Here is a 13,169-nt window from a genome sequence, read left to right as displayed (position 1 = left end):
AATAAATTATACTTATATAGCTTAGAGCTTTAAAAATCTTATAATAATTATTATAAAATTAAAATAATATTTTTAAAAAATTATAATATAAGTTGTAAAGCAACTTCTAGTATTTTTAAATATTAAAAAAAATTTAAATTACAGAATAATTTTAATCTTAATCTTTATTTTAGATTTACTTAAAAATAAGGAAACTTTTTATTACTAAATTAATTATAATTTAATATTATTATATTAGATTTTTTATTATAGTTCAGCAACTTAATTTTATAATTATTAATAATTTTATAATTAATTAATAGTATTTTTAACTGCAGTAAAATCTTTTACTAAAAAAGTCTAATAATAAAAATAATAAACTATTAGTAGTAGAAAAGATTTCTATCTTTAAACTACTATTTAAATATAATAATTACTGTAATATACTATATTTTAAAATAATTAAAAAAAATAAATTAGAATTATTAAAAAAAAGATTAGTTAGATATAAAATAATAGTAGTTTATTAATTTTTAAACTAATCTTTACCTTTCTAAAGGTATAGTAAGATTCTAGAAGTTAAATATTAAAAAAAAGTTATTGACATTACAATCCTTTTATTACAGATATATAGGTAAGCTATTAGTGGTTTACCATACTCTTAAGGATTACCTATAATATAAAACTAAAAATATTAAATTTAAATTACTTTTTCAATTCTTTAACTATTTTTTACTAAAGTTAATTTTTATTATATAATATTTTTTGGTCTTTATTAAACCATTAGTGTACTATATAAATATAATATTTAATAATATTCTTAATAATGTTAAAAATATTTATATAAAAAATATAATTTAGATTATTAGAAGAAAAAAACTTCAAAAAGTTTTTAAATAGGTTATTACCAGAACTACTAGAGCTACTACTAGTATTAAAAGACTTAATAGATTACTAAAAATATACTATAAAAATTAATAAAATAAAAATTAATAAAATAAAAATTAATAAAATAAAAATTAATAAAATAAAAATTAATACAATAAATATTTAGATTCTTAAGATCTTAAATACTTCGATTTATATTTAAATTAATATTTGGAATCTCATTTTTAAATATACTAAAATTTATTAAAATCTGCTGCAATACAGTACTAGTATTAACTTAGTTTTATTTTTATATCTCTATTTATTATATCTAATATATCTAAAGTATATCTATTTAATAGTATAATTTGATTTAATATCTTTAATTAGACTAATTTTATATATATTAAAATATTAACATACTAGAATTAATAAATAGTTTATTTATAATATTAAACAGATTTTAAGACTTTTAATACATATTAGATATAGTATTTAGTAGTTTATTATTTTTAGAATCTTTATAATTAAATTTTTAAAAATAATAATAAATACAATTATATATACAGCTAAACCGTACACTTTATGTAATGTATCTAAAAGATAAATATAATTTAAAAATAAAGAAGTAGAACTAGAAAAATTTATAAGAAATATCAAAAATAATCTTAAACACTATTTTACATTTCTAATAACTTTTAGACAGTTTAAATTTAGCCTTAGAATTATATCTTTAAAAGTATTTATTATCTTTAGTAATTAAATTATAAACCAAATCTTTTAAAAATTATATAAAAATATAATAGTAATAAAAGTAGAAAAACGTATAAGTAATTTACTAGATATATATAAAATTATTAGTATAATAAACAATAAAATAAAAAGTATATAATTAAATATAAATAAATATAATCAAGAAGTTTATCTGGTTTGGTAAAATTATTTAAAGAATACTAAAAGTGAAAATTACAACTTTTGATCTATATGTAATTAATTAATAAAAAGATAAATAAATTAGTTAAAAAAATCAATAAGATTTTTATATAAAATAAACTAATCAATATTTTAAGCTTATAGATATGAACAGTATTCTAAGAATATAAATATAAAAATCAAAAATATCATATAATATATTTTTATTGATATATTTTTTAAACATACTGGATAATCTTTTATAAGATTATATAATTTCATAAGCAGATTTTTATATCAGTAATACTATAAAGATATACCTAGTTTAAGATTTACAAACATAATATATATAATATTAAAAATGTAAAAAACAGATATAATAACAGGAGATAAGATAATTAGTAGAAAATTACTAATATAAAAAAATTGAAGTAGTTTGAAATATGATATACTAAAGTAGTAGATATATCAAAAAGTAATTTTAAATATAATATAAATATATATATAAGTCTAGCTGACTAGTCAAATAACTAGAGTACAATTTATTAAAACTAGTAATTTATAAGTAGTATTAATAAATTTAAAAATACAGCAAATGGTAAAATCTGTAGGTATAAAACATGAAAAAATAAAATAGTATCGAAATAAAGTAACCGTAACAGCTAGAGACAAAGAATAAATATAAAAAATTAAAAAACAGTAGTATTTTTAAAGGCATATAAAATATATATTTAAATAGCTAAAAAGTTATATTATTAGATATAATAATTACTGTACATAAATATATTATTTATAATACCAACTATATTAAAATATTTTTTTTAAAAAATATATAAAATAGTAAAATACAGAAAGTTCCACTACATAGGCGGTATAGGAGGCGGAGGCAATAAATAAACAGCAGAACATTACTATAGATAAACATCTAAATATTAGAACATCACATCTAGTACTTTAAAAAACATATTAAAAAATACCTAGGATTAATAACAGATATACTTTTAACTTATTATTAACATACTGGGCTATAAGTCTTTAAAATATAAAATATTGAAATAATATAATAATACAAAGCTGTTAATTATCTACTTCACAAGCTCTCCTGTATTGAGTACAGATGTATAATGTGTAATGTGGAACAGAGACAGAAGAAAGGGACTAATGTACAGACACAGAAGGAGGCTTGTTCGCAAGACATGACGGTCAACACTACCAACAGCTTTTTATACATCTTTTGGATTATAGTTATAATATTAATAATCTAAAGATCTTTTTAATATTCAATCCCTAGGGTCTTGCTACGCCTCTGGGTAGTAAGAATTAGTCTTTAAAAAATAGAGTGCTATCTTCTATATCTAACCAACCTTCTTTCTTTTAACAACTATCTATGTCTTTAATAATCGTTTTATGCATATAGCTATCTTCTTAGTTTCTTTTTATAATAACTGTACTATTATAATAAATAATATTATGTCTGATCACATACCGTAACTGCTATATTATTATTGAGGTAATAATTTTAGCTGAAAATAACCTCTTAATACAAATACTTATTTTTCCATATTATGACGACCTATAATTCCATATGTTTTAATCACTTTTTTAATCCTAGTTCTACTATGCCTATGCCGGGGTACTCTAAGCAAGTTTAAAAGTACATGTTAATAATAACTTCTGGTTTGTTATAAGGTGCAGGAGTGTGGGGGTTGCCAAGCAATAAGTATTTGCATTGTGCTAAAACTATGCCTATAGGTTGGGTTGTGGAGCAATCAGTATCATTGCCCATAAAGCACTACTCCGGTACACTTCTGTTGACACTTTTCATCAATCATCTTGGCACCTGACTCCATTTATCATCCTCCCAGTTGATTTAGTCCTCCACTGACTAGGCTTGTTTTAGCACCAATTTCTCAGAGCATGTGTATTCAGCGCCGCGGGCCTCTTGACCCAAATGTGGTGTAGTGCCCAGTTGTCATCTCATTCCCAAGCTGCTGCGCTCCTACCATTGACATTCAGGCTCTCTACTTTTTCTCCCCTCCATCTCCACATAGAATGACCGAATGAGCTCGTCAAGGCACTTCCATCCACACGTCTATATCATCTTATAATACCAAGATATCGCAAAAGCTCGACAAAATCAGGCGGATATACCCCACTCTAGTCCTGTGTGCTATCATCTACTGCAGGCTTCCCACGAATGCATATAATTCAGCCCGGAAGCCGGATATTGATAAGACAATGAGCTTAAATCGCCGAGACGCAGTCTTATCTGTTGAGGGCGAAAATAAAATTGCGTTGACCGAAGTGCCCAACATGCAAAAGTCAAGTACTTCCCAGGTATGACCGCCAGCATGTAACAGACAATCAGCGCACTTACACCCAAGGATCATCCCAGGACGACTTCCCTGCACAGACGCCTTCTGTGAGTAATAGAATTAAGGGGAGGATTTCCGAGCCTGTTGCCGCAGCTTTCGTGGCCGGCGGCGTGGCCGGGGCCGTATCTAGGACCATTGTCTCGCCACTTGAACGTCTCAAGATCCTCCTACAAATACAAAGTGTTGGGCGAAATGAATATAAACTATCGATATGGAAAGCGCTGGTGAAAATAGGCAACGAAGAAGGCTGGAAGGGATATCTGCGGGGAAACGGGACCAACTGCATCCGCATTGTGCCGTACTCCGCCGTCCAATTCGGAAGCTATAATCTCTACAAGAAAGTCAGTGAGTTCAGCGCTGCTTGCAAAAGCCTCGGACTGAGTCGCAACATTCCCTTTGGGCATTCTCATGTGAAGCCTAGTAGAAGGCTGACCTTACCTGACTCGATCACCTATAGTTCGCAGAGCCTTCTCCCAATACAGACTTGTCCCCTATCCGGCGCCTCTTATGCGGAGCTGCTGCAGGGGTTACATCCGTGACCGTGACCTATCCTCTAGACATAGTCAGAACTCGGCTTTCTATTCAGTCAGCCTCGTTTGCGGCGCTCGGCCAGCGGGGAGCAGGGGAGCCATTGCCGGGTATGCTTACAACGATGATCCTAATATACAAGAATGAAGGTGGCATAGTAGCATTGTATCGGGGGATAATCCCCACAGTGGCTGGTGTTGCCCCATACGTAAGGACCGCATTAACATAACGACTGACAAATATGGCTTGTGAACTGACAGGTATAGGTTGGCCTCAATTTCATGACTTATGAGTCGGTTCGCACTTATCTCACCCCGGAAGGCGAAACAGCGCCCAGTTCCGTTCGTAAATTGTTAGCCGGGGCAGTTTCCGGGGCAGTGGCTCAAACTTGCACGTATCCATTGTAAGAGACCCACACATTATTGTCATCCTCACACACGGACTACCTTATGCTCACCACTCTTCTATTAGTGATGTCCTACGTCGACGATTTCAGATTAACACAATGTCGGGCATGGGATATAAATACACATCGGTTGTAGATGCTGTGAAAGTTATTATGGCCGAGGAAGGCATACGAGGCCTATTCAAAGGAATCGTTCCAAATCTCCTGAAAGTGGCCCCAAGTATGGCCAGCAGCTGGCTCAGCTTTGAGCTGACAAGGGACTTCCTTGTTAGCATGGGCGAGATATAAGAATACAACCGCCATACATCTCATCGCGTGGATAAATTTTTCCAGTCCACAAGAACAGGATCACCGAAGACACAGACACAGTGGGGGAATAAAACCTGCAGATTCTCCTATTGGAACGAACAGGACGTTTGTTTACCGTCGAAGAGTAATTGTTCCTAAAATACAACATGATACTCTTCATTCTGGTAATGTTCTCAAGTGCAGAAGAAGAAGCCAAGAATATGAAGGTTTCCTCTATCCATAAATAACATCAGCTTCAAGAATGCTCCTACGCAGATAAAAGTAAGCTAAACTATGGGTCTAAGAACAAGCTAGTACTACAAGAACACATTTTTAATTACAAAGACATGAACCAAGGTGGAGCGGAGCTGTGCATTACACTTAGGTACACGGTACACGTACCTACGGGCCAGAATAAAGTTATCCAGTGGTACTCGCCTGAGGCGCCAGGCAGCCAGGCCTCCGGAAATGGCCTGTTACGGATTAGACTAGGGCACAACCCGCACACACCGTCCATCTGAAAATCGTAGACTAAAAATCTGAGCAGCTTCATTTTACCTACGGGTGCGATAGCCAGCTAACCTACAGGTGTCCCATCAGAATCAGTAGCCATGGGTACGTTTCTAAATGTTGCGGACGGTGCATGTTATCGGTCGCTTTGAATTCATTTTTGTCAAACTTGCGATAGGCGATGCTATCGCTGAAATGTGAATCGAACAAGTACTGATTTTCTATAGGTATCGACTTGGATCGCCACCATGTGCGCGGCACCCACCGCAAGGCGCCCAAGAGCGAGAACGTTTACTTGCAGGTCTTGGTGAAGCTCTATCGATTCCTCGCCCGTATGACACCAACTTCCTGAAACATCAGATGCGCGGCGAATGAAGACTGATGAATTTGCTCCATATCAGGTCGCACGGAATCGAACTTCAACAAGGTCGTGCTCCGTCGCCTTTTCATGTCCCGGATCAACCGCCCCCCCGTTTCTGTCTCGCGCATTGTCTCCAACGTTACCGACTCCCACAAGGGCAAGACAATCGTCGTGATCGGAACTGTGACCGATGACAACCGCCTCCTCACCGTCCCCAAGCTCTCGATTGCCGCTCTTCGCTTCACTGCCACTGCTCGCGCCAGGATTGAGAAGGCCGGTGGTGAGACTCTTACTCTCGATCAGCTTGCTCTGCGCGCCCCAACTGGAGCCAACACTCTTCTGCTCCGCGGACCCAAGAATGCCAGAGAGGCTGTGAAACACTTCGGCTTCGGTCCCCACAGCCACAAGGCATGTTAAATAGATCCAGTTGATTGGACCATGCTAATACGTTACAGAAACCATATGTGCGCAGCAAGGGCCGCAAATTCGAGCGTGCTCGTGGTCGGAGAAGGTCTCGTGGTTTCAAGGTTTAAAATAGTGGTTGGACTCGTACTTTCTTTGTTAAGTAGATGCTGCCCGGTGTTGCAGGATCATGTAGCACAACCCTAACCACGTGATTTTTGAAGCATGGCCAGTGCCCGATTACTTCGACTGTCTGCGACAGGCAATCTGTTAATCATGAATAATCAGGTAGAGAAGCTTGGGTGCCACGAAAATGAAAATGGATTCAAATGTTCAATTGTAATGATGGAATATGTAACAGCACTTCACAAAGGTAGTACCTCATGTTTCCAGCTTTTACCACTACCTGTTTCGGAATAATCTGCAGCTCTGTGGCCCTCCCCCCGGATTTTATACTTGTAAATGGTCAATCCATCTAAACCAACGGGGCCTCTCGAGTGGATCTTGTTTGTGCTGATTCCAACCTCCGTACCGAAACCATAACGCATCCCATCTGCAAATCTCGTCGAGGCATTCCAGAAAACTCCGGCGCTATCAACGCCATTCATAAACCGTTCGGCAGTGTTTCTCGATCTCGTGACGATCATGTCGGTGTGTTTTGACGAGTGCCTGTTGATATGAGCAATTGCTGCGTCAAGGCTTTTCCCAGGTGAGTCGTCGCCGGGTATGGTTTTCACCGCCAGAATGAGGTCCAAGAACTCGGTTTCGTAATCAGACGCGACAGAATCCGAGACCGAGGACTGTTCTTGAGCGACAATCCTGCTCGAAAGCGCATCTTTTGAAGCCGGATCACAACGCAGTGATACTCCTTTAGCTAAAAGAGCCCCAGCAACAGCAGGAAAGATAGTATGGAGTACATCTTCATGCACGAGTAAGGTCTCTAGGGAGTTGCACGCTGCCGGGTAGTCGGTCTTGGAGTCCACAACAACCTTCACAGCAACATCAGGATCGGCGTCGTGATGTATATATGCTGAGCAGAGACCGTCTGCATGGCCCAGAACAGGGATTTTGGTGTTGTCCTGTACGAAACGGACAAGATCCTTGGAACCCCGGGGTATAACCAAGTCAATGTAGGTGTTCTGAGCAAGCAGGGAAGAGACGACCTCTCGTGTCTCCACCAACTGGATCGAAGCCTTCGGCACCTGGGTGTGTCCGATAGCCTCGGAAATCACCTTGGATATCGCGATGAAAGACTCAGTAGATTCCTTGCCACCTTGATCACTATCAGTTTCAGGCGATCTTTGTGAAAGAGAAGAATAGACAGACCTTTGAGGATAGCAGCATTTCCAGATTTAATAGAAAGGGCAGCGATGTTGGCGATCACCTCAGGGCGAGCCTCAAAGATGACCAACAACACCCCGATGGGGCAGCTGACTTTTTCGAGTGTCAGGCCGTCATCCAGCAGTGTCCTCATGGTCACATTTCCGACTTCACCACGTCAGCTCTTTGGTCACATCGCAGGGGAGAGGCGCGTGGTAATTTGATGGAATCAATACCTGGATCTTGCAAGTCTCTGACACTTAAGATACCCTGAAGCATATCTTCAAATTTCCCGGGTCGTGACAGATCGAGCCTTTTGAGAACACTTTGGTTGAGAACGCCGGCTTCAACTGCGCGCTCGGCAGCTGCAACATCTCTCGAATTGGCTGCCAGAATATCATTTCGGCTCTTCGCAATGGCTTCGTGGAGCGCTGTCAGAGCTTCGTTCCTCTCAGCCCCAGATAGGGTTGCTAAAAGACGAGACGCTACAGACGCAGATTTCGCGATCTCCGCTGGTGAGGAGTTTGTGAGGGACATTGTAGGCCACAATACAAAATACAAGTGAATGTGCTCAATGTTTTACCAATACAGGTTCAGAGAGCCGTCTGGTCTCGGAATCCGGGGCGCAGTTCCCAGAATTCGGTCAGTGAGTCATGGATAGGGCGCTAAGGATACAAGGTAACCTGTAAACAATGCTGCTAACCAAAAAGGATATGTGGACTCGTCCGTAGTTTGGTGGGGTCCCCGGCGGTGCGTTATGCTGCTCCCTACCGGATCGCCGGGATTAGAAGAACTTGTTACACAATATTGAGATATATGTCGAGATTACATCTCGCATTCTGCATTTGCCCCGCTGCATAAAATTTACTACGGGCCTGTACACCCTGAAGGCAGCATCCTTAGGATAACGCCCTTAAGTCACGTCGGCGGAATCACATCTTTAACCTCGGCAGCATCTTCTAGCTAGTGGAGAACATCATTTACCTGCTTCGCCTAGCCCAGGCTGCTTTGGCGTCTTAACCATCACTTTTGGCATTACTTCTATTGCACCATCCATGTGAGATTGTGTCAATCATCGAAACCTTGAAAGCCAGTCCCTATCTGGGCGCGGGGGTTATTCGCTCTTCCTCGACGCCTTGAAATCAAACCCGGCGTTATCAATCATGGCAGAGTCTGTTGAGCACATTATCTCTTTATCATCCCATCTGTGTTCACAAGATCTCCTTTCAGAAAATGATTATCAATGCCGGGTGCAGGAGTTGATCGCTATTCTTCGGCGATCAAGTCACAGCCTTCTTAGCGATAGTGTCTTAACTGTAAGCAAAGATATACGTTTCCTCACAAGATGACGGGCATACTCGGCCTTATCAGAGTTTGCATTGATTTGGAGTCTAACTCTGCAAAGGATCTGAGTCCCCACGAGCACACTTTACCCTACTTATTCGTGTTGCTGTATCAGATTGACTTGGCACGCAGCAGAACAAGAAGTGCTTTACCAGACGACATCAAGCCCGGTGGCCGGCTATGGTTTCCAGCCGTGCAGTTTCTGGGGGACTTCAAGGGACCTCAGGTTCGTTTCGCGGGCCATGAATGGCGTCAACTGGTGAATATTATTCTAGATGCTGCGGAATGTGACTCGAAGGCGAGTCTTCCTTCTAAATATCCCTCTACCCGTCTCAGACATTTAACATGCAGCAGGCAGTGTTGGCAGTGCGCGTGTTGAGTGATGCAATAATGCGACTTGATCAAAACGTGTGTGAATTCTCCTCATTGCACGCAAGGTTCCTCCGACTGTGCCTTCTATCGCAGTCTTATAGCTATGCATTGCCCGTACTTGATAGACACATATCCAGTATTCATACAAACTTGGAGCAGCCTTCCAGGGGTGGCAACGGATACCTGCTAGCTTCGAACAGCGGTGCCAACGATTGTATCGCAGAGGCACCCGGCATCTCTCCCAGACTGACACACAAGGATGTTGCGCAGTACTATCTCTACGGTGCCATGATATACATGGCACTTAAAGAGTGGGATAAGGCCCTGCACTGGTTGAGTGTTGTGATCTCTTTGCCTGTTGTCAATTCAGTCAGCAAGATCATGATTGAAGCATTCAAAAAATGGGTGCTTGTGGGCTTACTGAGACACGGAAAGGTAAGTTAGTAGGGTGGTCAGGATGAGATTTTCATTCGGATTTGACTAATCACTTGAGTTAGCTCGTTACTGCTCCGAAGATAATATCCTCACACGTGATGAAGATATACCAAGCCGTCGCAAGACCCTATCTTTCCCTCGCAGATGCTTTTGAAAAATCGGATGAGCAGAGATTGCGGACTGAGGCGGACTTAGGGAAATCGGTTTGGTGTGCTGTGAGTCGATGCATGGGCAACATTCAATACTAGCGAACTTTGCTGATACCTTACCAGGATCTCAACTCTGGCCTTGTTCGCCAGCTTTTCCAGGCCTATGACATGTTTCTTGTACTCAAACTTTGCAGGGTTTTCTCGGCCCTGACAACAAAAGATATCGCAGGAAGAGCGGCGTCTTCGGGTTTGGATTCACCAGCAAAGATTGAGAATTTGATTGCGTTTCTCGTGATGTCAGGAGTGCTCGACGCACGACTGTTACAAAAGCCTTGTGATCGATCTTTCAGCATGTTGCGTTTACCTAAGTCGACACAGCCTCATTATTGCAATCGAAGCAAAATGAGGGTTGGGCTAGTGACAAAAAGCCATGCACTTAAGGTATTGACCTACAACAGTGAGGAATGTAACAATGAGTTAAAGGTAGGCCGTGAGAACATCGATCTCGTTGTGAGATGCCAGGGGTGGTCTGGTGTTACAGGAAAAGGAAGCAGTAAGGGCAGTATCGATCATGCTGCTTTTGGGGTTGATGAAGACATGATGGGAGATCTCAGCTAGATTTCCATCATCCTTAAGTAGCAATTTCAAGTATCAATATTCTATCATACATTCAATGTAAATTGTTATGTAGGCTACTCCTGATATTCTAAAGAATATATACTTTTAGTGCTGACTGTAGCTGATTGTCAAGGAAAGATAGATCAGCTAGGTATAGAATAGTAGCAGTCTAATAATTTGCAAACTTATTTTGCTATTCTCAAAGTATAGTAGAATACTAGAAATCAAGTATTAAAGCAGATTAAAATTATTATTATTATATTTGTTATATTAAAAATTACCGGTAGAATATTAATATTTTAATAAATATTATAACATTTAAAATACATGATGTAATAGATTAATATGATCTTGATTATTAAAGATAATCAATAACAGAAAAATTAACTGGTTAGAAGTTCTGCTGCTAAGGCGGTTAGAGAGGCGGCCATAGAAAAAGATAGTAGAATATTATTATAAATAAATAAATAAATACATATAATATAATACATACCTAACCGACCTACTTTCTGTTAATACTAAAACTTATTTATAGCTTTATCTATTTTCTGTTGATAAAACTAGATAATTACTAATTGATTCTTATATCCTTTTCATGATATTTTCATATTTTCCTAGCAGCTATCAGTACAGTTAAATAATTATACCTTTTTTAAATCCAGTATCTACTATATTTTAGCCGCTGTACTAGTAGAGACTGTCGCCTTTTATAGCAGCAGCTACTGCCATAGTAGAATTTGCAGATACTTTATAAATTAATTATAGAAATTATTATAAATTATATATTTGTAAAATTTACTTCCAACGTTTCTTCTATTTTAATATATTCTTTAATAAAGTAATAAAAAAGATTAAATATAATTAGAGTGGCTTAACCTGACTGTTATACCTTAACCTTAATCTAACTATAATCTGGCAGTTAGATTAAGACATGAAATTTTTTAAACTATATAATTAAAATTAGATTAGAGAAAAAATATTACTTTAACTGTTTATATCTACCGGTTAGGAAGATTAGATATAATGAATAAATTGGTAACTATTAATTAATTAATAATATATATATTCTTTTTATATAAATAATATATAAACTATAATATATTTTAATTATAGTATAATAATATTTTTTAAGTTTAATATATTTATCTAATTCATTGAATCCTTTTTCTTATAACCCTGGGGGGTATTATACTTAAAAAAACTTTTATATTATATAGTATAAAAAATAGTATTTAATATTAAATAAATAAATTAAAAAAATTATACTACTTTTTATACTATTTAGAATATTAATTATAATGGCAGAGAAATTAGAAAAACCAGTTTTTTATTTTTATTCAAAGATATATAATATTTAAAGACTTAGATAAAGCTAGTTTTTTAATTATTATCATAATATATTATTTTTTTTAAAATATTTTTGAAAATATTTTTATTTTTATTTTTATTTTTATTTTTATTTTTATTTTTATTTTTATTTTTATTACTAAAAATAGTATTTATCTTATCCTTCTCTTACTTCTTAAGTATAAAAATAAATAATTTTTTATTTAAATTATTAAAAATATTCTAGTACTTTTTAGTACTAATAAAATAATTAATACTTATTTAAAATCTAATTATTTTAATTATCTTAAAATAAAAACAGGTCCAGCAATTGTAGCAGATATTTTAAAAATTAATAAATAAATATTTAATACCAATACTTCAGTTATAACTAAAAGAAAATCTTTAGTTATTTAATGAATAATAAAAGATTAATTATAGTAGAACTTTTAGTAAGTAAAAATATTAGTATATTTATAATATTTAAATTAATATTTTCTTAACTTAGAATGTTTTTATAAGCTATATCTTTATAATATTTAAATATATTTTTAAAAGTTAAATATTTCAGCTGCTGGTAAAGGTTTTTAGTATTTAAAGATATTATAAAAGCCTTATTTAGGCCTAAAAGTAATTTAGAAATAATTAATAATATATTAATAGCTAAATTTTGATTATAATAAAAATGAAATACGTTTTGAAAAACAGCTTAATAATTATTATACTAGTTAATATTATTATCCAGCTAAATGTTTTTTTTAAACTTTTTAAATGTTAATATGTCATAGGTAATCCCTGAGAGCATAATGAACCACTAATGGCTTGCCTATATACTTCTAATAAAAGGATTATAATATTAATAATCTAAACTTCCTCCAGTATTTAACTTCTAGAATCTTACTATATCTTTAGAATAGTAAAAATTAGTTTTAAAATTAATAAACTACTACTATTTTATATCTAACTAACCTATTTTC

The 13,169-nt window shown here is 35.5% G+C and overlaps 4 protein-coding genes across 4 annotated transcripts; 3 read left to right on the top strand and 1 right to left on the bottom strand.

Moving 5' to 3' along the window:
* The first annotated feature begins 3,547 nt into the window (after positions 1–3,547).
* On the top strand, positions 3,548–5,586 carry BO82DRAFT_356218 (putative mitochondrial carrier protein). Its single transcript, XM_025635667.1, has 5 exons — positions 3,548–4,095; positions 4,154–4,474; positions 4,591–4,869; positions 4,928–5,064; positions 5,133–5,586. The coding sequence occupies exons 1-5, from the start codon at positions 3,997–3,999 to the stop codon at positions 5,353–5,355; spliced, it is 1,059 nt and encodes a 352-aa protein (XP_025489811.1). The 5' UTR covers positions 3,548–3,996; the 3' UTR covers positions 5,356–5,586.
* A 380-nt stretch (positions 5,587–5,966) lies between these two features.
* Positions 5,967–6,643, top strand: BO82DRAFT_366625 (60S ribosomal protein eL18; the record flags this gene model as incomplete). The annotated part of the gene is made up of 3 exons (XM_025637050.1): positions 5,967–5,970; positions 6,093–6,197; positions 6,267–6,643. 3 exons carry the CDS (start codon positions 5,967–5,969, stop codon positions 6,641–6,643), a joined length of 486 nt encoding a protein of 161 aa, XP_025489810.1.
* Positions 6,644–6,926: 283 nt separating this feature from the next.
* BO82DRAFT_356216 (glutamate-5-semialdehyde dehydrogenase) lies at positions 6,927–8,722 on the bottom strand. Its single transcript, XM_025635666.1, has 3 exons — positions 8,185–8,722; positions 7,955–8,116; positions 6,927–7,901 (listed from the first exon to the last, which is right to left on the bottom strand). The coding sequence occupies exons 1-3, from the start codon at positions 8,483–8,485 to the stop codon at positions 6,994–6,996; spliced, it is 1,371 nt and encodes a 456-aa protein (XP_025489809.1). The 5' UTR covers positions 8,486–8,722; the 3' UTR covers positions 6,927–6,993.
* A 5-nt stretch (positions 8,723–8,727) lies between these two features.
* Positions 8,728–10,939, top strand: BO82DRAFT_356215 (putative COP9 subunit 3). Its single transcript, XM_025635665.1, has 5 exons — positions 8,728–9,264; positions 9,354–9,590; positions 9,647–10,099; positions 10,162–10,314; positions 10,372–10,939. The coding sequence occupies exons 1-5, from the start codon at positions 9,112–9,114 to the stop codon at positions 10,864–10,866; spliced, it is 1,491 nt and encodes a 496-aa protein (XP_025489808.1). The 5' UTR covers positions 8,728–9,111; the 3' UTR covers positions 10,867–10,939.
* Positions 10,940–13,169: the final 2,230 nt, after the last annotated feature.

Source organism: Aspergillus uvarum (assembly GCF_003184745.1).
Source record: "Aspergillus uvarum CBS 121591 unplaced genomic scaffold BO82scaffold_44, whole genome shotgun sequence".
Lineage (NCBI taxonomy): Eukaryota > Fungi > Ascomycota > Eurotiomycetes > Eurotiales > Aspergillaceae > Aspergillus > Aspergillus uvarum.
The sequence above is the reverse complement of the archived record's forward strand: the minus strand, read 5'-3'. Positions and strand labels throughout refer to the sequence as shown.